The 25878-nt window shown below is 53.8% G+C and overlaps 2 protein-coding genes across 2 annotated transcripts in view; one reads left to right on the top strand and one right to left on the bottom strand.

Moving 5' to 3' along the window:
- Window positions 1–4106, top strand: part of UNK (unkempt family zinc finger) — a 43319-nt gene extending 39213 nt beyond the window's left edge. The window contains exons 15-17 of the mRNA XM_010579479.1: window positions 1018–1199; window positions 1759–2016; window positions 2423–4106. Coding sequence (XP_010577781.1) covers window positions 1018–1199; window positions 1759–2016; window positions 2423–2578 — 596 coding nt within the window. The 3' untranslated portion in view covers window positions 2579–4106. The remainder of the gene's footprint in view (window positions 1–1017; window positions 1200–1758; window positions 2017–2422) is intronic.
- Window positions 4107–9980: 5874 nt separating this feature from the next.
- Window positions 9981–25313, bottom strand: UNC13D (unc-13 homolog D (C. elegans)). The gene is made up of 32 exons (XM_010579334.1): window positions 25238–25313; window positions 23034–23066; window positions 22662–22769; window positions 22210–22269; window positions 21874–21940; window positions 21613–21790; window positions 21203–21247; window positions 20699–20767; window positions 20431–20500; window positions 19984–20088; window positions 19565–19657; window positions 19203–19306; window positions 18828–18945; window positions 18096–18220; window positions 17733–17823; window positions 17381–17437; window positions 16942–17039; window positions 16663–16714; window positions 15611–15741; window positions 15145–15265; window positions 14410–14553; window positions 14118–14216; window positions 13508–13714; window positions 13266–13334; window positions 12844–12923; window positions 12504–12609; window positions 12358–12429; window positions 12152–12235; window positions 11731–11851; window positions 11020–11143; window positions 10534–10739; window positions 9981–10422 (listed from the first exon to the last, which is right to left on the bottom strand). Exons 1-32 carry the CDS (start codon window positions 25292–25294, stop codon window positions 10316–10318), a joined length of 3201 nt encoding a protein of 1066 aa, XP_010577636.1. The 5' UTR covers window positions 25295–25313; the 3' UTR covers window positions 9981–10315.
- Window positions 25314–25878: the final 565 nt, after the last annotated feature.

Raw genomic sequence — 25878 nt, forward strand, 5'->3', positions numbered from 1 at the left:
GAATGTCCACACCCAGTGTTGAGCACCACTAAATGAAAATGACTGCTACATCAAACTGGTGCATGTCTGTGTGCCAAAGAGTCCACTTCACTCAATAGCTCTGTCTCGATATGAGCTTTTCCTACTAGTCCTCCCCTGAGTGCAAAGTGTGGATGCTTATTTGAAGTAAAAATATTTTTGTTATTAAAAAAGTACAAACCTTGGAGTCTGTGAAAAATAGCCAGGTTTGTTTACAACTGGTTTGCTACTGCTTTGTCTCCTAAGCCTTGAATTTCTTCCTGAAAGGAGAAATTATTTGAACAAGCTAAAATAGGGAAGTGGTTAGTTAGTCTTCTCTGGTGCCAATCACTAGTTTTATGCTAGATCACTGCAGGGGATGAAGCTGCTGTATATACTATCACCTCCACTTGTTTATAAACAGGGTTTTCTAGTTAGTGCTGTTTCTTGCATATGCAAACAGTAATGACACTGGTGCATTTTAGTCTCACTGTTTGGGAAGTGAGACTGCTTTTCTAAGCACTAAGCTGAGGAGACAAAACCAGAAGTTTTTCTTGGGGTATAGTGTGAGGGGAAGCACCACCTGGGTTGGCTGTGTGAACCAATCTGTTCACCAGTGCTGATGGATGTGCTGCACAGGAAAGTGGGAAGGTAGTAAGCAGTTCAGAGGTTGTCATTTGAGAAGGGGGATTCAAGCTGATAGTCAGCTCTGCTCTAAAAGCTGGTAGTCAGCTCTGCTCTAAAATCAATGCTTCTAAAACCAGCCTGGTTCAAAAGTTGCCTCCACTCAGTTTCTTGGGTCCTCCCTGTATCATTAAAGATGAGGCCTAATGGTGTGAGACTTCCCTATAAAGTCCCTCTTTGATGGACTCCTGGGTCCTGGGGATGAAAGTAGTTCTTAAGGTGATCTTTTTTTTCCTATGTACATATTTCTGAATCCTGGATTTCACAGGGGTAGGGAGGAAGTGGGGAAGTTGCCAGCACCTGTGACATAACCCTCTCTATTTCCCTGTGAAACAGGTTTAAATGGGATGAACAGCAGCATATGGGAACACTTTGCTTCGGGGAGTTTTTCGCCCAGTACCTCACCTGCATTTCTGTCAGGTCCAGGTGCTGCGGAGCTGGCACGGCTACGACAAGAACTGGATGAAGCCAACGGCACAATAAAGCAGTGGGAAGAGTCTTGGAAACAAGCCAAACAGGTACTTGAGCAACTCCTGGGAAGAGGGATTAGGGAGTGTAAAGGAGGAGGGTGTCAGCCTTTAAAGAGAAGCTTTTCATACACTGAGGTGATGGGAAGAGCTGTAGGTTTTACAAACAGATTCTCCTAAGCATTCTTATTCTTTCTTCTGCCTTGGAAGGAGAGACTGAATCACTGTGCCTGATGTGTTCAGATGCTGGACGCGCAAGGCCAGGTGTCATAACAGATGCACTGAAGTGCTTGACAGTCTCTTAGACCTGCCAGTTGACTTAGGTCCATGACAATTTGCTAGTATGCAAATTTCATACCCTTAACGGTGTGACCCAAATATCTAGAACCACGGCCCAACCAGATGGGGTATCTGGAATGGAAATGCTTTGAAGCAAAGCTCCAGGGAAGTTTCAGAATTTGGAAACAGAGCAGATTGGACAGAACACACTCCTGGTGAGGAGTATATGGAAATAGATTTTTTTTTTTTTTTTTTTTTGCCTGGGATCCTCTCTTGGAGGCTGACTGAGTTTTCAGGCTGCTTCTTTTACCCTCTTTGTTGGAACTCGCAGGCTTGTGATGCTTGGAAAAAGGAGGCAGAGGAAGCAAATGATCGCGCCAACACAGCTAACATGGAATGTGAACTGGCCCGGGAGCAGAGGGAAGCATTGGAGCTGCAAGTGAAGAAGCTGCAGGAGGAGCTGGAGAGGATCCACACAGGCCAGGACCCTCAGTTTCTGCGCTCCTTCTCTGACCTGGAAACACTCTCTCTCTCTTCGCTTTACACCCTTCAGAAACAGCTGCGGGCCAACCTGGAGAAAGTTGATAAGGTGAGTGCCAGGGATTTGCAGGGCAGGGCTTTGCTCCTCTGCTCCTACAGATCACAGCTTTTTTCGCTTTTCTTTAATACAGCCAGAAATCAGAAGCCTATCAAAGCAATTCCATGTGGATGTAGCCAAAGTGAGTTTTAGCCAGCTCACAGGAAAATACCTACATCTTCTTTGTGCGTAAAGTACAGAGTTTAAGTCAATCAAAGCTGCTCTCTTGATCCTAAAGGTCCTGAAAGACATCATGCTGTGCTGCTTTGCTTTTGCTTCAGAAGATGAATGGGCAGACAGCTGCAAGTCCTTCCCCTGCTGCCTCCTTGCTGTTCCCAAAACTGCATAGCACAGGACGGCAGCCCCTTTGCTTCATGACTTTGATGCTTATGTTTTGCCCTGTCCCCCTCTCTTGCAGGCGGTATTTCAGATGCAGTCAGTGAAATGCCTTAAGTGTCAGGAGGAGAACCGGGTGGTGTTACCGTGCCAACACGCAGTGCTGTGTGAAACGTGCGCCGAGGAGGGCGAGTGCCCCATCTGCCATCCCAACAGGCCTCACTCTCTCCAGTCGTGACCTTCCAAGGACACTTGTTCTAATCATATCGTATAGAACTTTTTAACTTTATACATACGTACATATATATGTATGTGTACATATATATATGTATGTGTATATATATGTATATGTGTGTATGTGCATGTTTGTGTATGTATATATATATGCACACACATGCATATACACACATAAAACAAAAACTAGTTGCAGAGCACTTTTTAATATTTTACATCCCGTATCTAAACTGCCCCTCACCTGTGCCCCACTAATTCTAACTCTTGAGGAACTTTGAGAGCTGTTTTTAATACAGATCAAAGGGCCATTTGCAAAGAGTCTGTGTTTCTCCTCTTTTCTATTTAGGTGATAACAAATTTTTGACTATTTCCAGAAGGATTTAGAGTGGGCAAGAGGGGCTTCCATGTGCTTTCCAGAGGAAGAGTTGAGATCATGGGGAGGATCGAGGTGGATTGAAATGACTTGTTCCTGTCTTCAGTCTCCCTCTATTTCACTGACCCAGCTTGGTTAAAGCCGTCCTCCCTGATGGAAGCTCTGCTGGGTGCCTGCCTGGTGGGCCTCACGTTGCCGATCTCTGAATGTGCAGGAACTTTGTCTGTCATTTAATCAGCAAAGTTCGCTTTTTAAATTTTTTTTTACACTCTTTGTATATTTGTATGAAAAGAAGAAAAGAGGGAAAAAAAATGTATTGGACCTAGAGCAAGCCAAGCCCCGAAATTCAGTGACTAGATACAGCTAACACGTGCCAGGTCTGAGTAGCCTTAAAAGTACTGCCCTTTTATCAGCTAAAGCCCTTTATGAAAGAAAAATGGATGCAGAGGTTAGTTCTCTCCAGACACCCCTTTGTCTGGTGGCTGTCTAGAGACTTTTCACCATTTCAGATGAGATTAATTTTGTTTTAGCCACAGGGACCTGATTCATAGTCACCGCTGAAATGCATGAAACAATTCCAGGTAGTCTGAAGACACTTACTGAACAGTCGATGTTGCCTGTGTCAGCACCTCAAGAATTGTTTGTGGACTACTGGGTCCAGAAGCCCCCATGCTAGAGATCATGTATGCCTGTGGTGACAGGGAAAGTCCAGTGTGACAAAGAAATGCCACCAGCTTAGACCTGTCCAGTAGCTGAGCTTTCCTGTGACTTTCTTTAGCAGTGTGTCCATTGGATTTTTACATCAGGTGGATTGCAGTAACCTGCTGGGATCTCAAGTAAAAGGCCACTCAGTTGACTAAACATTTTTATTTTGCACAGGGATGCTGCCTGTGCTACCCCTCCCTGACCTGGAAAAGCACTGGAACCTCCAGCAGCCCACTGTTGTAGGAAAACTGAATTTTTACCGGAGCCTCTCAGAAAGCTTCATATTTAATGCAAAGACATAATTAGGTTTGCTTCCATAATTCCACCTTTCCTTTACATGGAAGGGGTTAATATGCATTCCCAGATGATCTCTTAAGTGCAGCTCTGTGTAGTTCTTTTTTTATGTTTTTCCCATTAACTTGTTTTTGGGTTTTTTGGTAAAAATGCTTTTTTTCTTTTTCCATGTGTATTTTATTGTAACTAGCATCAGTTTTTTTTAAATTTTTTTATGGAGAGACACTGTTGAGTGACTATTGTGGCTATGTTGTTTGGTTATAGCCTTTGAATGTGTGTGCCATGGGGCAGTGCATCTGCCTTGGTCTGATCTTAAGGAAAGACCTTTTATTAAAATACATGAACATTTCTTTTTTAGGAAAAAAAAAAAAAAAAAGGGAAGACAAAAAAAAAGTGGGGGGAAGAGGACAAAGCCCAATGAAGACAAAAATTTACTAAAAAGTTTTTGTAACTAACTTAAATCATAGGAAATAAACTCTTGAATCAGGTCTTCAATATTTATAGGAACCAGAGCTGATCAGCCGGTTTTGCCTATTGGTTTGTAACACTTACTTTTTTTAGTATGGTGGTTTATCTGCTCTCCTGCCTCCCTGTGGGACTGTTCAGGATGATGCTGCCTTTGGCCAACCCTCTTTTTTCAGAACCGTCTGGCACCCGGCTGTTGACTGCATCTGATTACCACAGGGGCTCTTCACTTTGTCCCCTTTCTTCAGATGAAACTTGTCCACTGATGGCAGCTCTAGCTGTCTCAATGGGACTTCCAGTCGTGGTGTGATGTAGGGCTATTGGGTCTAGGGGGAAGAGATATTTGCCCCAAGTTTCCATGGGGGCACATTGCTTAGACAAGGGGGTACAAGGAAAATTGCAGGCCAGAGAAAGCATGTTTTTCCTTTTGAGTAAAGCAGTTTCTCTGTTTTAAAACTTATACTGAAGGACCAAAGAATTCAAAACTTCACCTGCTTGTGGCCCTTAAATTTTAACTTTCCCTTGCCACACTGTACTCATGGCAGAACAGCCTGAAGGAATTAGTACTAGCCCCTTCCCTTGCCCCCATCCCAGCGTTTCTCAGCATTCTCTTTGCACAAGCACATAGACTGTTTCTCACTTTCCTCTGGTTCTTTAAGAAACACTTCCTAAATTTAGGTTTCTATGAATTTGTTTGCTGCTTTAAAAAAAAAATTAAGAAATCTGAAATGTGAATTATTTTCTGAAGCATCAGATGGAAAAGAGAACTTAATCTTTGCATATTTTGTGAATATTTGGGGGGCCACTTATATGACAATTTCATAACAAGTGAGGTGAGAGCAGGTGGAAAGGGCAGCATTTCTGACCCACTCCCAGCAGTTGTTACTGCCTGCCCCAGGCAGGAAGGATGAACTGTAATCACAGCACTGCATTTAAGGCTGAAGAGTCTGTGGTCAGCTTCTGTATGGTGTAAAAAAAGTCTTGTTGAAATAAACCTGGTGCTAATAAGTACAGCCCCTGTAATGTACTGTCAAGCTTCCTTCTGAAGCAGGAACTCCCTTTTACAGGACATGCGGTAACACATCAGAACCAAGGGGGCTTTTTTGGCCGAGTCAAGCTTCAAAACAAATTTTTGGTCCACGAGGCTTCTTGATGAGCACCCCAGCTGGCTGTTGCTTAACAGCTGTGAACATGTCTGGGTCCTGCCTCTTCACACAGACTCCTTATTAGACAATGACATTTTCCTCCCCGAATTTTTGGGAGCTTTGGAAGTGTTGACCTTGGTGACTAATTGTGAAGGTCAGACACTTCTGCATTGAGTTGGGGGAAGGGAGTGTTAATTGTGTTGTGAAACCACAGTATCTTAAAGCTCAACAAACTTTTACATTATTATAGAAAAACAATATAGAAGCAGATGGCTTAAGACAACACTATCCTGGGTAGATAGATACCAAAAAGCAAGGCTAGAGCTGTAGATGATAGCCAGGAGCTAAAGAATTTTGGCATCGCTTTGGGCTAACAGGACCACTTTTAGATCATCTCTGGCCTTAGATGATGTAGCTGCATGCCAGCTGTGGCAAAGACACAGTGGCACAGGAGGGATGGGGGAAAGTCTCAGAGCTGGAGCACAACATTTTCCTTAAGCAGATTCTGCGCCCCCCCCCCAAGGGAGTCGCTGCAGCTGATCCGCTGCCAAAGGGTTTTATACTCTCTGTACATCTCTGAAGCTGAACCTGAGCCACTTGCAAGGCTTGTGCAGCTGAGACAATGAAGAGAATTCCTTACTCTGTGAGGAAGCCCCTAATGCTCAATGGACTCAGTAATTCATTGCTTCCACCAGCCTCCGCACCTCCTCTCCTTCTCCTTTTCCCCCATCTGAGAAGGAAGAATATTACCAGTGTTTTCCTCCAGAATTATAATAATCCTTGGAGTGATGGCCAACAGCAAAATAGATGTTACTGATGTAAAACCTAGTATTTTAAAGGTGAAGTATTCCTGCAATCTAGTGACTGCATCGGAGGGATTTCTGGGGCTTCCCCACTCCGTAGCTTCCAATGTTAAAACAAAATAAATACAGTATACATTTAAAAACAAATAATAATAATACACACTGCAGTATTTCTGGTGGCAATTCTTGACCAGTCTCTTCCCTGCTTTTCCCAGGAGGAAGGGCACTGGGCAGAAGCGCCCCTAGTCTGTGTAGAAGTTGGCAGAATGGTGATCGGTGGTGTGTAAAACGTGTTGTTGATTCCATGTATAGAACTGTGATTTCAGCTGTCGTTCTCTCGTACTCTGTAAATATGTGTTTTGGCTGTCGGAAACCTGGTTTAGACTCTTTTCTTGGCAGAGTGAATTTGCATGTGGGGCTGGAAAGAACTCAATCTGTGTCACAGTTTCCAAGGGCAGGATGGATTTTTTTTTTTAGAGGACAATAAATTTTTATTTTTTTGCTAAGAAAAAAAAAATATAATAAAGCAGTGTGTGCGTGTGTGTGTGCGCGCATGCATGCCCGGGGTGTATGTGCAGCTTGGGGAGGTGTGGAGAAGTCTGTGCGGAGTTTTGAGGAGCCCTCAAAACAACAGATCTGTGGCCAGTTTTGCCTTCTCCCTTTCACACGACCAAGAATAATTTCTTCCTGAGCTCCCTTCTGGATCAAGCCCCTTTTTTCAGGGTGGGTGTCCTTCACCTTTATGATCAAGGTGTAGTAATGGAAGAGGGGGAGAGTCGATGCGGTGCAGTTAGGTGGGACAGAAACTCCTTTGGAAATGGCAAAGCCACAGAGCAAAGACTGCTTTTATCACCCAGATAAAAGTTTATCTCCTGCAAGAGCCAGGCTGGGCCAAGGTAAGCTCTGCCTGCGCCTGTGTGCCTGTGCAACTGCAGGGGATATGAACATTTAAATCGTTACATACGTAGTTTAATGCATGGGCACCCAAAAGAACATGCCTTACATACGGCTCCAAGAATTACCTTTTATTTTTGGTCTAATTAATGCTTCAAAGATGCATCAATCTCTTACTATTAGTCCAATCACAACAATAATCCAAATCAATTTATATTACAGATTATTAGTAACACAATAAAATTGGTAGATGTAAGTGCCTGCCCCCTTCCCTCATGTGTTGCAGCAATCTGCCTGTGTCAAGGTTCTTCACCAGGATGATGATAATGGGGATTTCTTCCTCCTCAGTCTTGCATTTGCTAGGAGCTGGTTTTCTGTGCTTCAAGCCTTATTTTTTAACACTTGGGCTATTCTCCTGGTCCCTGGGGTTAGTTAACACTCTGCTTGTTTAAGGTTTATTAGTCCTTCTCTGTAAAGGATATGATTTCTTTTGGGGCGGGAAAAGACCCACACAACCGCCCAGAGCTGAGCAAAAATTAAGCTAAAACACCTTGGATAATAAAGAGCAAACAACCTCAAAACAGGTTAGCCTGTGCCACCTGCTCACTGGGACACGCTGTCTGTTCCAGCAAGGACACCTGGGTGATGGTCAGCCCAGAGCAAGTTAGAGCACAGCAATTTTTAAACATACGGCTAAAAATAAGCTAAAACCATGTTCAGACCTGCAGCCCCATATAGCTAAGCCTTGCAATAAAGCGTGAGGCAGGTTGCTAGCAGGTGCCAACACCAAATTAGCTGCAGAGTGCAGGCTTGGGGTTTCCTCTCTCCGGGAGCGGGAGCAGGAGCAGTGACTAGTCTGAAATGACGCCCTGGGACAGCGAGCATCTCCTCCCCAAGCAGGGACCCTTCTCTGGAATCTTGCTTCTCTGTAGAGCTACAAGGGGGGACTGAAAAGAGTAATTTAAGCCAGCAAATGGCTTCCTCGTGAGCGAGCAGCGCCTTAATCCCTCCTGCTGTGGGTTTGAGTGCGCCTGGCCATGTCACACAGATACCAAAGGAGCTTTCCCCCCACCACCACCCCCGCATCGAGGGCTTGACCTGAATTGACCCAGCCGTTGCTCTGCCCACCAAGAAAGCATCTGGTGCTCAGGCAGCCCGGAGGGTGATGCTTTTAATTCCCTGAGATGCAGTGGCTCCCAGGGACGTGCTGCAGCTCAAACCCAGCCACCCCCTTGCAGGGCGTGGGCAGAAGGAGCTCCAGATTTATAATTAGTAATAAGTGCAGCTAAAACAAGCTGCAAAAACCCAACAGTTTGCAACCACGTGCCCTGCCGGGCATTTTTGCTGTTAGACCTGGGTCACCCCACATGCGATGCACCCTGCGAAGCTGCCCACCACTGTGGGTTGTAGCCAGAGGGACCCAGGTCCCTGGCACAAGCTGGGGGCAACGCTGGACCTCTGCCCACTGTGTCTGGGCTCTGGGCAGCCCAAAGTGCCGTGTGGTTTGGCTGACGGGTCTGCAATGCTGTTTATTGCTGCCCAGAATCCAGCAAGCTCCCAGGCTCCCTCAGTTCCAGTGGGCACCCTGAGGTCGATAGGATCCGTGGTAAAATACAAAAACACACACAAGAGCTATGCACATTTTTAAAAAGGAAAAAAAAAAAACAAAAAAACCCCCCCCAAAAAACCAACAAAAAACCAACCACAAAACCTGACTGGCTGCACAGGGGTGTGCCAGGCCCGGAGGCGGCAATGCCAGGCTGGGCAGGGATGGCTCCTGCTCCCATCCCCTCTCGCCCAGCGCCACGCAGCCCTGAGGACACACATGTCTGCCTGGGGCCCTTTTTTTTTATCACCAAATCACCACGCAATGCCTGTCCTAAAAGCCTTTTGCTGTGCCTGAGCCAGACCTGGGCCTTATGTTTGTCTTGTCAGGCTCTTTCACAGGCCAAAACCCATCTCCATCGGCAGGTTGACGGGCACCGGCCGTGCTGCGTGCTCAGCCCCACCTGCCTCCAGCACCGCTGGGCTGCGGCAGATTTCCCAGTTGTTTGATTTAGACCTCGGTGTAGGTGATATTTTGCAATGGCATATAACTCGAAAAGGATGCTACCCGATTCCCTGCAGAGGAAAACAGCCTGGCTAATTCAGCCCAGCCAAGCTCTCACCGAAGACTCCGCTGCCTTCAGGGACCAGCCAAGGCTGGGAGGGGAGGAAAAAGCAGCGGCCAGTGCCAGCCACTGCCGAGCTGGTGCTGCCAGTCCCTGGGTGAGGGACCCAGCTACCTCTCAGTGCTGGCACAGCTCTTTCTTTGCCAGTGGTGCAAGGCTCAGCACCATCCCAGCTCCCCATCCTGTTTCCAGTGGGAAACTTGGACAAAATCACTCATGTGGCATCGCCTCCCCGCTGAAATCCTGCAGCTGGCTGCCCCTTCCCGGCTTAACCCCGTCAAGAGGGGCAGCCCCCACCATTCCCCAAATGCCTTGTCCCACCGCACTGTGCTGCTGCCACAGCTGCTCCTGGCACAGGGCCATTGCCCCAAAGCACTCCCTGCACACACTCAGCCCACGCGTCAGCTTTAGTGCTTTTAATTTAAAATAAGAGGCTTATCCACAAGAAAAAGAGAAAAAAGAAAAAAAAAAAGGCAGGTTTGGCCATGGATTGTCCCCACCCCAAATAAATGACGATGTGTTTGCATCGCCCTGATGCAGTGCTGCAGACGGGATGGTTGGGGACGTGGCCCGGAGATGCGGCACCGGCAGTGACAAGCTAATGGGGGACGGACAGGGACAGCCACACACTTTCACATCCCCCGTGTAGTGTTGTCAGTCCAGACAGGCAAAGAAATGCCCTGAAATATCATGTGCCCACCCTCCCCAGCCTCATGGGAGCATTGCTACCCGAAGGTGGGGGTGAGATGGGCGCTGGGAGGTGGCAGCGGCCACAGGGACCCCCTCTATCCCTCCAGCCCCTGCCAACAGTTCTGGCTGCAGCACTGACAAAAATCCTGGGGTCACACTGTCCAGAGCCCCTCATTTCAGGACCTTCTTCCTCCGTCTCCCTCACTGCGTCTCCTTGGACTGCTTGGCTCGTTGTTTGCGGAGCTTAACGAAGGCCTGAGCCTCTTTGTCCCCCTTCCTGGACTCCAGTAGCCTAAGGATCTCATCTCCTGCCAGAGAGGAGGGGAGTGATGGTGGGAGACACTCACCGCAGCCCCCTCCCCAGGCCGCAGGGCTGGCGGGGGCTCAGCAGGACTCAGCCCAGCCGTGGCACCACGTACCGGTGGGTTTGGGGTGGATGAGGGGGAGGCGGGTCTGGGGCACCCGTCCTGCATCAGCCTGGTCCTCATCAGCATCGAGGCCGGGTAGGTGGCAGAGGGGGAAGAAGGCTTCGCCCTCTAGGTCATTGGCCCCCAGCGTGTCATAGTCAAACACAGTCAGCAGCAGGCAGGCCCCCTCCTGCCGGCATTTTTCGGGGGGGATCAAGCTGCAAGGGGGACGGGATGCAGGCAACATCACATCCCAACCCCTCTGTCCTGAAATTCAACCTTCCCTCCAGAGACCAAACAGGCTTCCCCAGGGTGATGCTCCGTGGGAAGCCAATACCCCCAGTTCCCACTGTGGGATCCCACAGCTGACCCCCCAGTGGGGTGCAGGGGGTGAAATCCCAGGGCAGGACCCAGATCCCAGGACAGCAGCCCCATAGCAGGGGCTCAGTTGAAGCGTGGGGGATTGGGGGGTCCCGGTGGGTGTCAGCCCTTACGTACAAGTCAAAGGCTTCATCAAAGAGGGGGTGCAGCTCGTTCCTCTTGCACTGGGTGGTCCGGGCCACCACCTCGGGGAACTCGTGCCGGGGCTCCAGGGTGAGCTGGACGAAGGGGTCACTCGAGCCTGGTGGGGTGCAAACATCAGCCCCATCCCACCGCCCCCTCTGCCCCGGCCAGCCAGGGTGGCTGGACACACTGGGGTGGCTGGGGGGGGTGTCAGGGCACCCTCACCACCACCCCCCAGCCCAGCCCACCCCACGCTCCTGGGAGGGTGCAGGAACATCCCCAACCCTGCCCACGCGTCGATCGGCCACGGGTGGCTGCAAGAGGAGTGACCTCTCCTGGAGACGTCCCCAAATGACAGCCAGCCCGAGACACTGTCCCTTGTCACCTTGGCATATTTTTTTTTTTTTGTCTGAGCCATTGCACGACAGAAAAAAGCCACCTGCCCTGGCTGCTGGCTTGTGCCACAAACTGAAGGCAGCGGGATGTGGGCACAGTGTCCTGCCTGCCGCATCCCACTGGACCACCCCGGACCAGTGCAATAATCCCTGCTTCTTCCCCAAATCCACCTCTTTGAACGCAAAAGCAAATCAAGACAGAGTCCTCTTACTCCAAGCACTGCCAGCATCTCTTCTACCCAGGAGCGTATCAGGGACTGAGGACAGGGGATCCCAGGGCAGTGGGTCTCCCCAGCCTACCCACACCCACCGTTGGAGTCCAGCGGAATGAGGTTGACGGCGTTGAGCACTTCCACGCGGAGTTTCTGCTCCGAAGGGCGGTACAGTGCTTTGATTGTCACAGCCCCGTACTTCTCCGAGCTGGTGTCCAGCTGAGCGGTGGGGTACAAGAATAAGGGTGCTGCCTTTTGGCATGCTTGTGGAGGGGATGCCCAGGGTCTGGTGGAGGCTGAGCAGGCATTTTAGGGTACCGGGGTAGGGTGATGGGCATCCTCTGGGATGCAACTGAACACCCTCCTGCCCAGCACTGGGGCAAAACCAGCCCCAACAGCCCCAGGACTGGGAGAGTGGTGGGGAAATCCCACATTTCCACAGGCAGGCTGCGCCAGGCAGCCTCGTGTGTGCAAGGGTGGGATGTGGGAAGGCGTTGGGGGCATCATCCTGACTCCTACCTGCTGCTGGATCCTGTTGCTGAAGTATTTCTGGATGAGTTTGCGGCTGGTGGCGGAGCAGAGGGCCAGGTGGGTGTCCAGCGACTGCGGGGAGGATGAGAGATGATGGTCAAGCACACGGATGTGTCCGCACCCTGGGGCTGCCCTCCCTGGAGAGCACCCAAAGAAAACCCTTGGGAACCCTCCCCATCCCCAGCACCCCGTACCAGGAAGGCTGCAGTATGAAGGGTCTCCAGTGGCAGCCCACAGCCCTCGGCATGGAAGCACAGCTCCAGGCTCTGGGGAGAATGATGCTGTTAGGTGGCATCCAAACACCCATCCCTGCTGGGGACCCCCTGTCCCCCACCGGTACCTTCAGGGCACAATGCAGCTTCTTGTAGTGCTGGGCCGAGGGGACCTGCTGAGCCGTGGCTGCCGACAGCACGGCCAAGGTGTGATGCCAGAGGAGAGCGAGAAGACTGCGGGGGTGAGGGAGGAAGGCTGTGAGCGGGTGTCCAGGGGAGTGGGCTGGGGACTTTGGTCCTCGGCCGAGGGGCTTTGCAAAGCCCCAGAGGGAACCAGCTCATCCCACTGGGCTGAGCAGCCAGCCCCAAAGTGGGAAGTCCCCAAGCCCCATGGGGCTGGGGGGACACTCCTGCCGAGGGACGGTGACGCTGCTGGCATCCACCATGCATCCCCAGCCCCCTGCTTACCTTTTGAAGTTCTCCTGAACCAGATGCTCGTTGAGATACTGCAGCTCTGACTCCAGGAACTTCATGAGTGGGATGATGGACTGCAGTGAGAGGAGAGGGGCATTGGGGAGGGCATGGGGGGCTGTAACCAGCAGGGAGAGAGGCAGAGCTGCTGGCCAGAGCTAGCAGGGCAGGAGGGGTCCAGAGGGGCTCCTTCCCACAGTGAGGATGTAGGCAGGCTGTGCCCAATCTGGTCCTGCTGCCGACACTGGCATCAAATGAAGCGTATGGAGGTCTGGGCCCCATCACTGGTGTGTCCCATGCCCCAGGCGTGGGGCAGGGAGAGGTGGGGAAGGGTGATGGGGGCCTCCACCAAGTAGGGAAGGGTTATTCACAACTGCCTGAAAAAAAATGGGATGGAACAGACCACGACAGGTACTTACGTCCTCTGGCTCCCGGGTGTTGTTGGAAGACGAGAGCTCCTGGATGTGTCTGGCAATGCCTTTTTCCAGCTGCCGAGGGAGAAATGCATGGAGGCGTTAGCATTTGCCCTCTGCACCAGCTTCTTCATGCCCACGTCCACCTTGTCTCCGTCCCAGGAGCACTGTGGACTCCAGGTCCCCTTAGGTGAAACCTCCCCACTTTAGGCCAGGCGAGGGACAAAGGGTCAGTGGCAGGTGGTCACCTTGGTGGCCAGGGCTTGCACCACGTCCTGCACCTCGTGGTCCAGGCAGGAGACAGTGCTGTCAAGCTGGTTGTGCAGTGTGTTCTGGATCTGCTGCTGGTCGATGACAGCCCCCGTGCGCTGCTCCAGATGCGCCCAGTCCAGCTGCGATGGCAGCTTCAGGATCAGCAGCCGCAGCTGCTTGATGTTGTTCACCACGATGCAGAGCTGCAGGAGGTCTGTCTGCTTCAGGGTGTCCCACACTCCCTGGTGCATCCCCTGCTGGCTCCCTCCCCATCCCCCTCCTCATCCCCATCTCCATCCCCATCCCTGTCCCCACCCCCGTCCCCATCCCTGTCCCCAGCCCCATCCTCATCCTCATCCCCATCCCCAACCCCATCCCCATCCCCATCCTAACCCCATCCCCATCTCCATCCCCATCCTGCTCCCCCTGCTTACACCATTTCCCTCTTGATTTTCCAGGATTACGGATATCAGGGGCCAGCTGATCCCCATGAAACCCAAACCGGGGATGTCAGCTGGGTGTTCAGGAGCTTGTCTCCCTCTCTAGCCCAAAACCATGGCCAAATCCTGCCTCTCCCTAGGCAGTGGACCCTGCCCCGATACCAACCCTGTTGGCCGCTTCACCCTCATTTTGCTCGCTCAGCGACAGAGCCTCAGCCCTCTCCTTGATGAGCCGGCAGTACATCAGGGCGATTTTGCACATGTCCTGCAGGATAGAGAAGAAGCCAATGGGCCTGAGCTGGGCAACATGGGTACCACCACAGGGCCAGGGGACCCCAAAACATCGGTGTGGGACACTGGCCCCATTGATGGAGACACATCTCCAAGAGTAGGAGAGGAAACTCTGGCTGCTGATGCCCATGAGCATGGCATCTGCTGGCAGGGGCCAGTGTACAAACCTCCACGAGCTTCACCATGATCATGAAGGCTTCCTCAGGGTCCGGCCAGTTGAGCTGCTGCCAGGTCTTCACGATCTGGGCATAGCAGGTGGACAGGTCAACAGTGGATGTGCTGTGCTTGTTATGCTCCCCAAAGGGCGTCAGCTGAGAGGGCAGAGAAAGTAAACGCAACTTAGCTTGTATGGAAAGAAGCCATCCCATGCAGGAGAGCTGCTCCTTTACTTTGGGGCTCTCTGGCCCATCGTCAGCTCCATATATCCCAATGTCATCACCCAGTCACTTTGGAGAGTGGAGGAGATGAGGATGGATGGAGCAGCCTGAGCTCCCTGCATCAGGCTGTCCTCCATCATACTCCAACCCAGCACTGCCAGATCACACTGAAGAGTAGGGCGAGGAGCCCGCAGCCCCATGGCTGCCTTCCCTCCCCTCTTCCTAAAGGTCAGAAGTGAAGGGGATGCTCACAGCATGGCCAAAATGCAGGTTCATCAACTTGCTCGAGCTGCCAGAGAGCAGTGAGGGAAGGGGCACGGGGATGCAGTGTGGGGCCAGGGTGGGATCAACCGGTCCAGGAGACCACATCCTTTGTTATGCATTTGGGACAGGAACCAGCCCACTCCTGGGCTCTAAGTGGCACCTACATAGTGGTCTCAATGCTGTGAGCCAGGCACAGCAGCAAGGCATGGAGGGAGCTGGAGCGTCCTCAAAGGACGGAGGGAAATGTTCTCCCCACGTTACCTGGTCCATCTGGATGGCTCTCTGTGCTCTCTCCAGCGCGATGGTGTAGGCCTTCTGCAGCCACTGGGGCACAGCTTCCTTGAACCACTGGTGGAAATTGCTCAGAGCCAGAGGTCCATCCCTGTGGATGAAGGCACCAGCTTCTCCAGCTGCACAGCAATGGCCTGGGGCCATCACCCCTCCTTGCTCTCACATACAAGAAACTGCCCCGAGGCAGAGGCAGCACATACATAGCACCGTGCTAAGGAGAAACGTCCCCTTGTCTGGAAGTTGAGGTCTCCATCAACCCCACTCAGAAACAAGCCTGAAAGCCTTTTGGTGATGCTCACATTGACACCAGACACCAACAGCCTGGTTTGCCTTGTGTATAATTAGTGATGTAGGTGAATGGGAAGGATTTAGAGTTCCTCTCAATTAACTGCTCGTTCCCTTGCTTCGGCATCTCTCCTTTCTCTGAGTTGGATACCTCTTTGGGAGGAAGTCCTTCATCTGACAGAGCTCCTGCAGGTTCATGTAGAGCTGGAAAAGGCTCTCGGCCGTGGGCTTGGACATGCTGCTGTCAACCTCGCGCAACTGCTCCTGGACATGCTCTGCGACCTGGCAGTGAGCAAGGGAAGGGGGAACAACTGTTAGTGAGGGTCTGGCCGTGAAGGCTTGGTCTGCTAGGGGCTCTCTGGAGCTGTGTGGTGAGGGTTAGCTCAGGGGACTCCTCTTCCTTTTGGGTGGCATTTCAGAAGATTCATCAGCTTGTATCAGAAATCGTGTGGCCAGCAGGACTAGGGCAGTGATCGTCCCCCTGTACTCAGCACTAGTGAGGCCGCACCTCGAGTCCTGTGTTCAGTTTTGGGCCCCTCACTACAAGACAGACATTGAGGTGCTGGAGCATGTCCAAAGAAGAGGAACAAAGCTGGTGAAGGGTCTAGAGCACAAGTCTTATGAGAAGCGGCTGAGGGAACAGGGGCTGTTTAGTCTGGAGAAAAGGAGGCGGAAGGGAGACCTTATTGCTCTCTACAACTACCTGAAAGGAGGTTGTAGCAAGGTGGGGGTCAGTCTCTTCTCCTGAGTAACAGGCGATAGGACAAAAGGAAATGGCCTCAAGTTGTGCCAGGGGAGGTTTAGATTGGATATTAGGAAAAATTTCTTCACCGAAACGGTTATCAAGCATTGGCACAGGCTGCCCAGGGAAGTGGTTGAGTGACCATCCCTGGACGTATTTAAAATATGTGTCAATGTGGCACTTAGGGACATGGTTTTGTGGTGGACTTGGCAGTGTGAGGTTAACGGTTGGACTCGATGATCTTAAAGGTCTTTTCCAACCTAAATAATTCTATGATTCTATGATTCTAAGTAAGCAGATGATAGTCACTTGATGGGCATGCAGAGAAAGACGGAGAGTTTCCCTGGCTTGCTCCCTTTCCAGGCTTGCAACAAGCAGTTGCCACCTGAAGTGTGGTGAAAAACCTCAGCCTGGCTTTAGACCTTAGTCCCACGAGTGCAGAGCAGCACAGATTTGCTCACCAGGCTCTCCAGCTCCAGGTAGGCGATGGAGAAGAGATTCAACTTCAAGGTGCTGCAAGAGAGAACCGGGCAGTCAGAAGCCTGCCAGCCCCAGCCCAGCAAACCCTCCCAGGCCATGCCCTTGCCATAAGGGTGAGAACAGTACAGCTCTAAGAGACAGAGATGGGACCACAGATGCTATCTGATGAGTCCAAGAGCCAAGGAATGAGGCATCAAAGTGCCCTGTTGCTCTTGACCCTAGGGAAGGTGGATGAGGGGCGATGAAGCTCCGAAACCTACTTGATGAAGAATTTATTCCAGATTTTCTGGCACTGCTGGAGATCTCCTACCACCTCCACGAGGAGTCTGGACAAGGCTTTGCCATTCTCCTCCATGCTCTGCAAAGGAAGGAACAGCTTGTTTTGGATGCTCAGTGATTTTGAGATGACCTGGGCTCCATTCTGATCTGATTTATTCCTATTGATTGCATGTCTGGGCTGGGGAACCACCTCCTGTTCTTCTGAGCGTTGCACGAAGGCCTTAAGCTTCAACGCACCTTGGCAGCTGCAGGTAACATGGCTCATGGCATTTTTAAGCTAGAAACCCAAATGCCTTGACTGTATCAGAAAACTGGAGAAGCCTCATCTCAGCCTTGTCTTCCCACCCCCTCCAGACATCCCACCCCCAAGCCCAGCAAATTGCTTCTTATAATGTCAGTGAGGCAGAGGTGGGAACTGACCTTCACCATGGGTTTGAGGTGCTGCCTCTTCATGTGAAACCACTCCGTCGTGCCTGACTGCAAGAGAGGAGACCTGGTGTGATGGCAGGGAAGCAGGAGGAGCAGGGCCAGCTCTGTCACCTGCTTCACTCTCCCTGTCCCCTGGCTGTGGCCAGGACCCAGCTCCATGTGGTGGGAACCACAGGCTGGGACCACCAGGTTGAAGAGGGGCAGGTATTTCCCCCGCCCCAGCCATGGTGGTCCACGTGGCTTTGCTGAGGTGCGGGCACTGGGCAAGGGATGGAGGGGAAGGGAGAGCCGCAGGGTCCCACTTCCCTGGGGCTGGGGAGGGTGAGACCCCTGGTCCCACTACCTTCAGCGCCGAGGAAACCATCTGGGGGAGGTTGGGGCTGAGCGTGCACAGCTCACGGAAAGCTTTCATTTTGCACATCTGGACCAGGACCCTGCAGAACGAGAACCTTGAGTGAAACCCAGCACCAGCCTGTCAGAAACAACCACCTCTCCCCCCAGAGACCCTACCCAAACAGACCTTCCCCTCCCAACAACGTCCCCCATGGGGAGCCCAGGATGAGGGACGGGACAGAACAAGTGTCACAGCAGCCTAGAAAGGGGCAGAAAAGGCTCACGCGAGTTTTTGCTCAAGCTTACAGGCTTGTCCATCATGGTGCCCAAGCCATACGACCCCAGGCACAGCTGGCACCAGTGCTCAACTCACCGGAGCAGGGACTGGAGTCTCTCTGTGGACCTCGGGACAGAGAGGGGGAAAATGATGCGGTACCTCCGGATGAGGGAGACCCCGTAAGTCAGCAAGGACTGGAAGGACTCAGCCAGCTCTGCTTTCTGGGGAGAAAGAAGGAAACACACGCTGCCCTCAGCAGCAGACAGAGATGCCGGCAGGACCGCAGCACTGTGGCAGAGGGAGCTGGTGGCTCCCGTTCCTTTCTAGCCTGCTCTGAGGGTAGGAAAAGCCCGTGATGCCTTGAGTAACTTCTACCCTGAGGGGCTGAACTGAGCTTTGCACTTAAATCTCATTGCTATGCATGAAAAATTCGGAGTCTCAGCAGGGTGCTGGGATGCCCTGGGAAAACAGGTCGGGAAAAGTAGGAATTGGGTCATATTTAAGTTTTGCAGGGGTTGTGATTGACTTGATGGCAGTAATGGAGGGGGATGTTGGTGCAAAGGGTAAGGGCTTCTGCACGCAGAGGGGAACAAACCCCCCTAGGGCAAAAGGGCTCCCTCACCCATGGGTTGCCCTGGTCTCCATGGCTGGTTCTCCCCAGAAATGCCCTCCAGCTGCCCCGGCACCCCTGTACCCCACAAGCTCCTGCCCTTCCTGGAACACAGCGAGGGAAATGGCCCCAGGAGCCAGGAGGAGAGGCTCGGGGTTGGATGCACGGGATGTGTTTCCCCAGTCTCTGCCCTCCTCGTGGTGCCGGAGCCCCCTCACCTGCTCTGGCCTCAGGCGCTCCTGCACCCACTGGTACTCGATGCTGGTGATCTGGTGGAGCAGGCAGTTGCTGTTGAACTCGAGGCTCTGGTAGAGCTTGCTGTACGCCAGCCACTGCCTGGGGAGGAGAGAGAGGCTGGGCTGAGCCCCTGGGGGCTGGGGGGGCACCCAGGGGCCAGCGTGGGGCTCCCCCAGCCATGGCTACAGCTGGGATTGCAGGGGCAGGACCCAGGTCTCATGGGGCTGGGGACAATACCAGCCACACTGAGCTCATGGGAGAGACCGGCTGCGGTCAGATGGCCCCCAGGGAAGGTGTTGGGGCCCTTGACCCCCCCTCGATGCTGTATCGTGGCTCCCCGGGCGTGGGGTACTCACGCCATGACCTGGTGGAAGTCAGAGAGATCCTTCTGCGTGGCGTGCAGGTACAGCACGGTGCTGGCATGCTTGCTCAGTTCCCCGTCCCAGGCGATGCTGCCAGCCTGCGAGGATGCAAAAGGAGGGTGAGGTGTCCTGGAGCAAGCTGGGCTGAACAAGGAGGGGGACAGGCACCGAGGGAGGAGGGGTGTGTGTTTGCAGGACCACGGGAGGAACGAGTGCCCCATAAGGATGCCAGGCACAGGCAGGCATCATCATGACCCTCCTCTCCATCACACTGCGGCAACATCAGGCATGGTGGGCTCCAAAGGAAGCCCTCACCCCAGCCCAGCTGCTGGAGGACTGCTTCTCCTCCTTGGTACCTGGTGCTGAAGGATCTCATAGGACACCAGCTGCTGCAGGAGGTGACGATGGACAGTGTAGCTCGGCTGTGTCCGGCTGCTCGTGGTGGCCCTCTGAAAAAAGACAAGGGATAACCATAATTCGCCTGAACACACAGGGATGCAGTCAGAGCGGGAACACAGGAACCCAAAAAGCATGGGGCCAGAGAGCTCCATTTGAAGCTGAGCCAAGGGGTGCAGGTGCACCAGGGTCAAGGCTCTCATGCTGGCATGGAGCTCAGGGGAGGGTCGAGCTCGTTTCCAGCACACGCAAACCCTGGTGCTGGCACCTCTGGTCTTGGGGCAGGGATCTGTGACCCCAAATTAGGCCCCAGGGGACAGGCAGCTGTCCCATCCTGCCAAGGCAATGGAAAGGGATCCCCTTCCCCATCCCCTCCTACCTTCTTGTGAGTCAGCAGGAACTGCAGGTGACACTGTCCCCGGTTGGGGTATGTCTCCGTCCGTGGCTCCAGCTGGTACCACTGGTCATCCCAGCAGTGCAGGTCCTGCACCCACAGAGACAAGGGTGAAGCTCCAGGCAGCCTTCCTGGGGGAAGGATGCCACAGAGGGACCAGGTCCCACTGTGTTAATGGGGCAGGAAGGTGCTGTGTTGGTTAACTCTAGTATTGGATTAAAAATAAAAGATGTATAATCACTGAGTGAGTGTGTTGTGAGTGACTGGGGCACCTGCCACCGAACTGAGGGACCTGGCATCAATTTGCAGCTCTGAGCTGGGATCCTGGGTGAGCTCAGTACTGCCACAGGACTGGGATCCTGCCCAGACCCTGTGAGGTTTAACTGGTGCCTGGGGAGACACTTGGAGGAGGGGATGCACCGCAGCACTCACCTTCAGGCGAAGGACCACGTTCCCCAGGAAATCGTCCTGCCCTTTGTCTTTGCGAGCATCTTTAAAGATCCTGAAAGGCAGGAACGAAGGAGGGGGTGTAAAGGTTTCCTGCAACCATGATCCAGCTGTGGTTGAGGCAAAGAAGGGTGATGCAGACCTGCTGCCCTCCCTCCCTCCTTCCAAAGGTACTTTCTAAAATCCAGCAGACAAATAAGCATTTTCCAAACCCTCTTTCCTCAGCAGCCATTAAGGCCATGCCAGCACCAACCGTTTGAGGCCATGGAGGTCCGTCAGCTCCCCCAGCTTGTGCCGCACCGACTCCACCGTGTCTGAGTCCCTGCAAGGGCAGGCAGTGAAACCCACCGCGGGGGGGGAAGGAAGAAATTCAGGCAATTGCAAAACAGTTCAGGGAGTTGCAGTGACAGCAAAGGGAAGGTGCTGAGGTGGCGGAATGTGTCAGGACTGAGGCCACCCCGAAAACCAGCTGTCCAGCCAAAATCTGCAAGCACATGCCTTCTTTCCATAAATAAAATCAGGGCTCAGGATCAGCCCTGCCTGGGCAAACCCAGCTTGGGGTCTCTGCACACGCTGGTTGTATCCTGCACTGTGCACTGCTCCACCAGAAAGCGATGGGGAGAAAGGGGTCCCCAGCTGGTTTCTGGGGCTTTTTAAAGCATGCAGGTTGAAGGACCACCCCAGGGAGCCTCCTGGGAGGCAAGACCCTGCTCAGGGCCAGGGGTCAGTGTCGCTGGCTGGGGATGCTGCCGCTCACCACATGTCCAGGTGGAAGCTGGCCGTCTCTGTGTCTTCAAACTCCCTGCAAGGCACAAGCGGGATGCCGTTACTTGAGCAGCATCCGAGGGACCAGCAGCAAGCAGGCAGAATGGCTGGGGATTACAAGCAGGAGGCTCCTCCCTGGGGGAGACCCCAAACCACACTGTACAGCCTGGCGAAGTGGTAGGAGAGCCCCGACAGAAGGATTTTTGCCACTCTTTTGTTTTTCACTTCCCTGGACCTGCTGCAGGGGTCAGACCAGAAGCCTGGCAAGCCCCAGCAGGCATTGCCCCAGCAGAGCCCCAGCTCCCGGTTGGGGTGAGTGGTGAAACCCCCCACCCACCCCCAAGAGCCCTGGGCAACCCCTCCAGCCCCCCCAGTGAGCAAAGCCAAGGGGTGGTATATTACAGGATAAATGTCTCGTCCCACACCGGGCTGAGGGTCTGGTTTATGACTTGTGTGCGATGGATCTGGTCTTCAGGGATGAGGTCTTTGACCACAGCCTTCATCCGCTTTTTGTGGTCAGGGTGGGCCGGTTCCTGGCTTTTGGCCTCAATGCCCAGCAGGCAGTACGGGTCACTGAACCCTGCGAGGGCAGAAGCATGCAAGCCCCTGTCGAGAGCAGCGGCTGTCCCTTTTCCAATGGGACACCTACCCATCTCCACTTACCGCTGACGTCTTTACCCAAAATCCCCTTGGCTTCCTTCACAGTTGCTTTCAGGCAGAAAATTGGGCTCTGGAAGAATGAAAGAAATAATGATTAATGTGTGGGGGGGTCATCAACCCTGCGAGGAAGGATGGGGCTCGAGCAGGATCACACCATCAGCTGCCGCTCAGGCCAGCAAACAGCTCCTGGGTGACTCCCCCAGCACAGCCCAGCGCACCCCGTACCCCAAAGCCCGAACATGGGGGCCGAGAGGCACTGCAGCCCCCCCAGCGCCACCCCGATGTGGGGACCCTCCCCTGGGCCGCAGCATACTGGGAAGACACCATCTCACTGCGTACCTCCAGTTCCTTGACCTGCTGCATGATGACGCTGTGCTCCTCCGCATCCATGCCAAAAGCCTGTGTAGATATCAGGGCCAGTAATGGATGCTGCCCTGTTAATGGTGGCTGGAGAGCAGCCAGGGACTTCCCTCCGCTCCCTGGGAGCCAAGTGCAGCTCGAGGGGAGAGGATAGGAGCAAAGACCCCAGGAGAAGGGCTGGGGATGAGCTGAAAGCTCTTGAGGGAGAGCCTTCTTCCCACCATCCTGAGCCTAAGATAAATATTTATCCCTAAGGCTAATATTTCCCAGCCACAAGCTGTCCCAGCCCTCCAGCTGGATGCGGCTGCTACATCTTTTAAGGTGCTTGTCAAAACCTCCCTCTGAGTGCCCCCCACCATCCCCTTTAGCTGGGAGGATGGACGTCTCAGGAGACAGGTTTTGAGGACCTCATCAGGGAGATGGGGACCCACCTTTTGCACATAGGCATAGAGTTCCTGGGCATCCGCGACATGGTGCTGCTCGGGCTTGCCCAGGCGGTGCAGGATGGTGTAGAGGACCTCCTCGTAGAGCAGGGCCAGCTGCAGGGGGACCGCCAACACCTCACACGGGGCCAGGGCAGTGGGGACTTGCTCCATGCATCCCCTAGCATTAGTGGGATGATTCCCCAACCCAGCTCCCCGCCAGTCCCTGCCATCTCCCCTACTAGCATCCAACCCTGCCTGGCCACCACTGGCTGTCCCTGGGGAGCATCTTCAGGAGCTGAGCCATGTCCCCAAGCCCCAGCAGCGCTGCCAGCCCCTCCAGTGCCACCAAGGGAGACCGTGGTGGGGCCACGCTCATACCTCTCTCTTGGAGAACCGGTGGGACAGATCCATCTAGAGAAAGAGAAGCAGAGAGGTTTCCCATCAGGTCTCTTGGTGGTTTTAGGAGGAAACCACAGCCAGGCAGGGCAGGGCAGGGCAGCTGGGATGGTGGCATCGGCCACAGTCCATCAGGGTGGGATACCCCAAAGGCTGCCGTGACACCCTGCAGACACCCTGTGGCCAAGGGACCGTTTCCTCCATCACCCACCGGTGGGGCAGCACAGGGGCTTCGTCCCCAAGCCCTGTTAATTGAGGAGGGGGCAGCAAGGATGGCAACAGCAATTTGGGGTGATCCATAAGAGGCTTTAAAAGGCAGCCACCCACCTCTCACCCCACAGAGTTGCTTGCTGGCTCGGCCAGGCCCAGCAGGACCAGGCTGGAGAGCAAAGCAGCCAAGGGAGAGGGCAGGTAGCCAAAGCACAGCGAGGAGCTGCAGGCTGGGCAAGGCAGCTATAGGCAAGGAGATGTCAAAAAGCCATTGGGATTTGTGACTTGAGTCCCCTTGCCAGAAAGAAAAACAAGCGCCACTGCAACTGTGCCTTGCTCGTTGTTGAGCTGAAGGTCCATTCCCCACTTGAAGGATGACCAGCAATAACATTTACTTTCCAAAAGGCAATTAAATTAAAATGGTGCCACGTGATGAAGTACAGCCCGGCTCCAGTGGCGTTCAGCCCCGGGCCTGGCCAGGGAGTCCTGCTGTCCACGCAGCCCCTGTTGTCCCCTGCCTCAAATGTCAGCTCCCACTCATCCCAGAGCTGCATGGGGCCAGCTGGGAGATCAAATCACCTCTGCCAAAAATACCCTTTTCCCTGGCAAAGCCCAGCTCTCAGCCCGTCCTCACCCCCTGTTCCCTCCCTGACACCAAGGCTGAGCCCATCCTGCATCTGCTTCTCTAACCACAGTCTGGATTCAGCCACCACCACGGCTGAACAACTTGTTCCTGCTGCGGAGCCTGGCTGGGTGATGGTGACTTTGACACCGCCACAAGCCGGGTGATGCAGCCAGAGGGAGGAGGATCGGTGCCCCTGTGCCATCCGTTATGGCTCCCGGTGCTGGAGCCTCTCTGAGTGCAAGGGTTTGACGCCAAAAAATATGATGAAATTTTTTGAAATGAGTTTGGGCCTTTCTGTGCCAAGGGGTGTATGCTGAGCACAGCCCCAGTGCCCTGCACAGCCAGGGCTGGTGGGCACAGGCGGACAGATGAGCTCTACCTGTAGGTCAGCCCAGGCCCCAAAATGACCTTAGGATCCCCCTAATAGCAAAAAAACCCCAACCCCAAGCTGGAACATTAACATTTGCTTATGGCAAATCTAGGGCTGGCATAATCCCCTGGCCATCTGGACTAAATTCAACTCTTCCACCCTCGTGCTCACCCATATGCGCACGGGACCAGTTAAGCTATAGCCGAGCTGAGCCACCAGGATGTGTTTACTGCTGCTAATCCCCACGCCAAGAGCCCAGCTCAAATCCGGGAGCGGTGCTTAAATCCAGGTCCGGATACAGCCACCAGCATCCCTGCCATCCCGTTAGCTGGGGCAGTGTAGCCAGTGCGGGAGGGCAGCTTGGCTGCAGAGATAGTGATACGTGGGAGGGAGGACAAGTCGCTGGATGGGGACACACCACCAGGACAGATCATCCCAGGAGTCCAGCACGGGGAATCATGCCCACACGCTCCCAGCAGCGCGGGGCAGAGGCGTGCAGAGCTGCGAGTCCCATCTCCACAGGGGCAGACAGAGGGATGCCGTCTGTCCGGCCGCTGCAGAGGAAGTCAGTTGGGCTGGGTCGTTGGGTTGGCCGAGAGCAGGGCTTTGGGGGATCTGCTGGCAGCGTGGAGCCCTGAGGGGCTGGGAGGCACTGGGAAGCTGTAGCCAAGCTAAGGGGGGGACCCTCAGTGCCGGCACAGAGCTGCGGCTGACCCCATACGCAGCCCTTGGGTGCACGTTTGCACGGGTATGGTACCCTCACATCCCCACCCCCACGCCTTGCAAATCTTCCTGGCCAGGACACGGACTCAATCCCTTTTCTCTCGTTCCCCTTTTACAGCCTCAGCACCCAGCTCTGCACCCCGGGGTCCCCTGGGCACAGCCGCCTTGACCCCCTCCCTGGGGCCATTGCACCCCAAACCCGCTCCCCCGCCCCCAAACACGCTCCCCAGCCCCCTGCCCAGGGTCAAGGCCACGTACCTCAGGGATCTCCTCCCCAGGGAGGGTCCCCATGGGGGTCTCGCCAGCAGCATCCATGTTGGGGGGGAGGCTCAGCTCAGGGCAGGGGAGCGGCTGCAGCTCTGTCTGCCGCTGCCGCCTCTCCCCCTCACTCGCATGCTCAAAGGAAACCACAGACCTTATCTCACCATGGCCATTTTAGCAAGCGGAAACACGCACAGGCCTCCTTTGAGAGCAGCACGGGGACGCAGGCGCCCCAGCCCTGCTTCCCACCACCCCATCCTGCACGGGCAGCCCCTCGGCGATGGTGACTTCGTGGCACAAACGGGATGGGGGCAAAAGAAAAGTGGCGCATCCAGTCCCTGCTATTATTTATGAACAAGGAATTGGGAGCGAGTGGACAGAAATAGTCCTGAGAAGGCAAAGCCCAGCAGGGAAAGGGGGTGGTGGGGAGGATGGAGGGGCCAACATGGAGGATCTGGGCTCTGATGTGTATTTGGGAGCCATCATGCCCTGTGAGCGCAGACAGGGATCCCGCAGAAAGCAGAAGTCATCTTCAGCCCCAGGGGATGGAAGGGATTTAAAACCCAGTGCAAAAGCTGCAGGGTGGGAAATCCCTGCAGCACTCGGATGCATTGGACAAGGTTGGGCTGAGAACTGAT

The sequence above is a fragment of the Haliaeetus leucocephalus genome, unplaced genomic scaffold (genome assembly GCF_000737465.1).
Source record: "Haliaeetus leucocephalus isolate CR32 unplaced genomic scaffold, Haliaeetus_leucocephalus-4.0 Scaffold657, whole genome shotgun sequence".
NCBI lineage: Eukaryota > Metazoa > Chordata > Aves > Accipitriformes > Accipitridae > Haliaeetus > Haliaeetus leucocephalus.

Coding starts and splice junctions, on each gene's coding strand:
- UNC13D (XM_010579334.1), bottom strand. CDS start 25,294: ATGGATGCTGCTGGCGAGACCCCCATGGGGACCCTCCCTGGGGAGGAG. Junction 21,248..21,612: donor TGGGACGAGACATTTATCCT/GTAATATACCAC, acceptor TGTGCCTTGCAG/GGAGTTTGAAGACACAGAGA. Junction 13,335..13,507: donor TGCAAGCCCTGGCCACCAAG/GTGACCACCTGC, acceptor CTCCCTCGGCAG/CTGGAAAAAGGCATTGCCAG.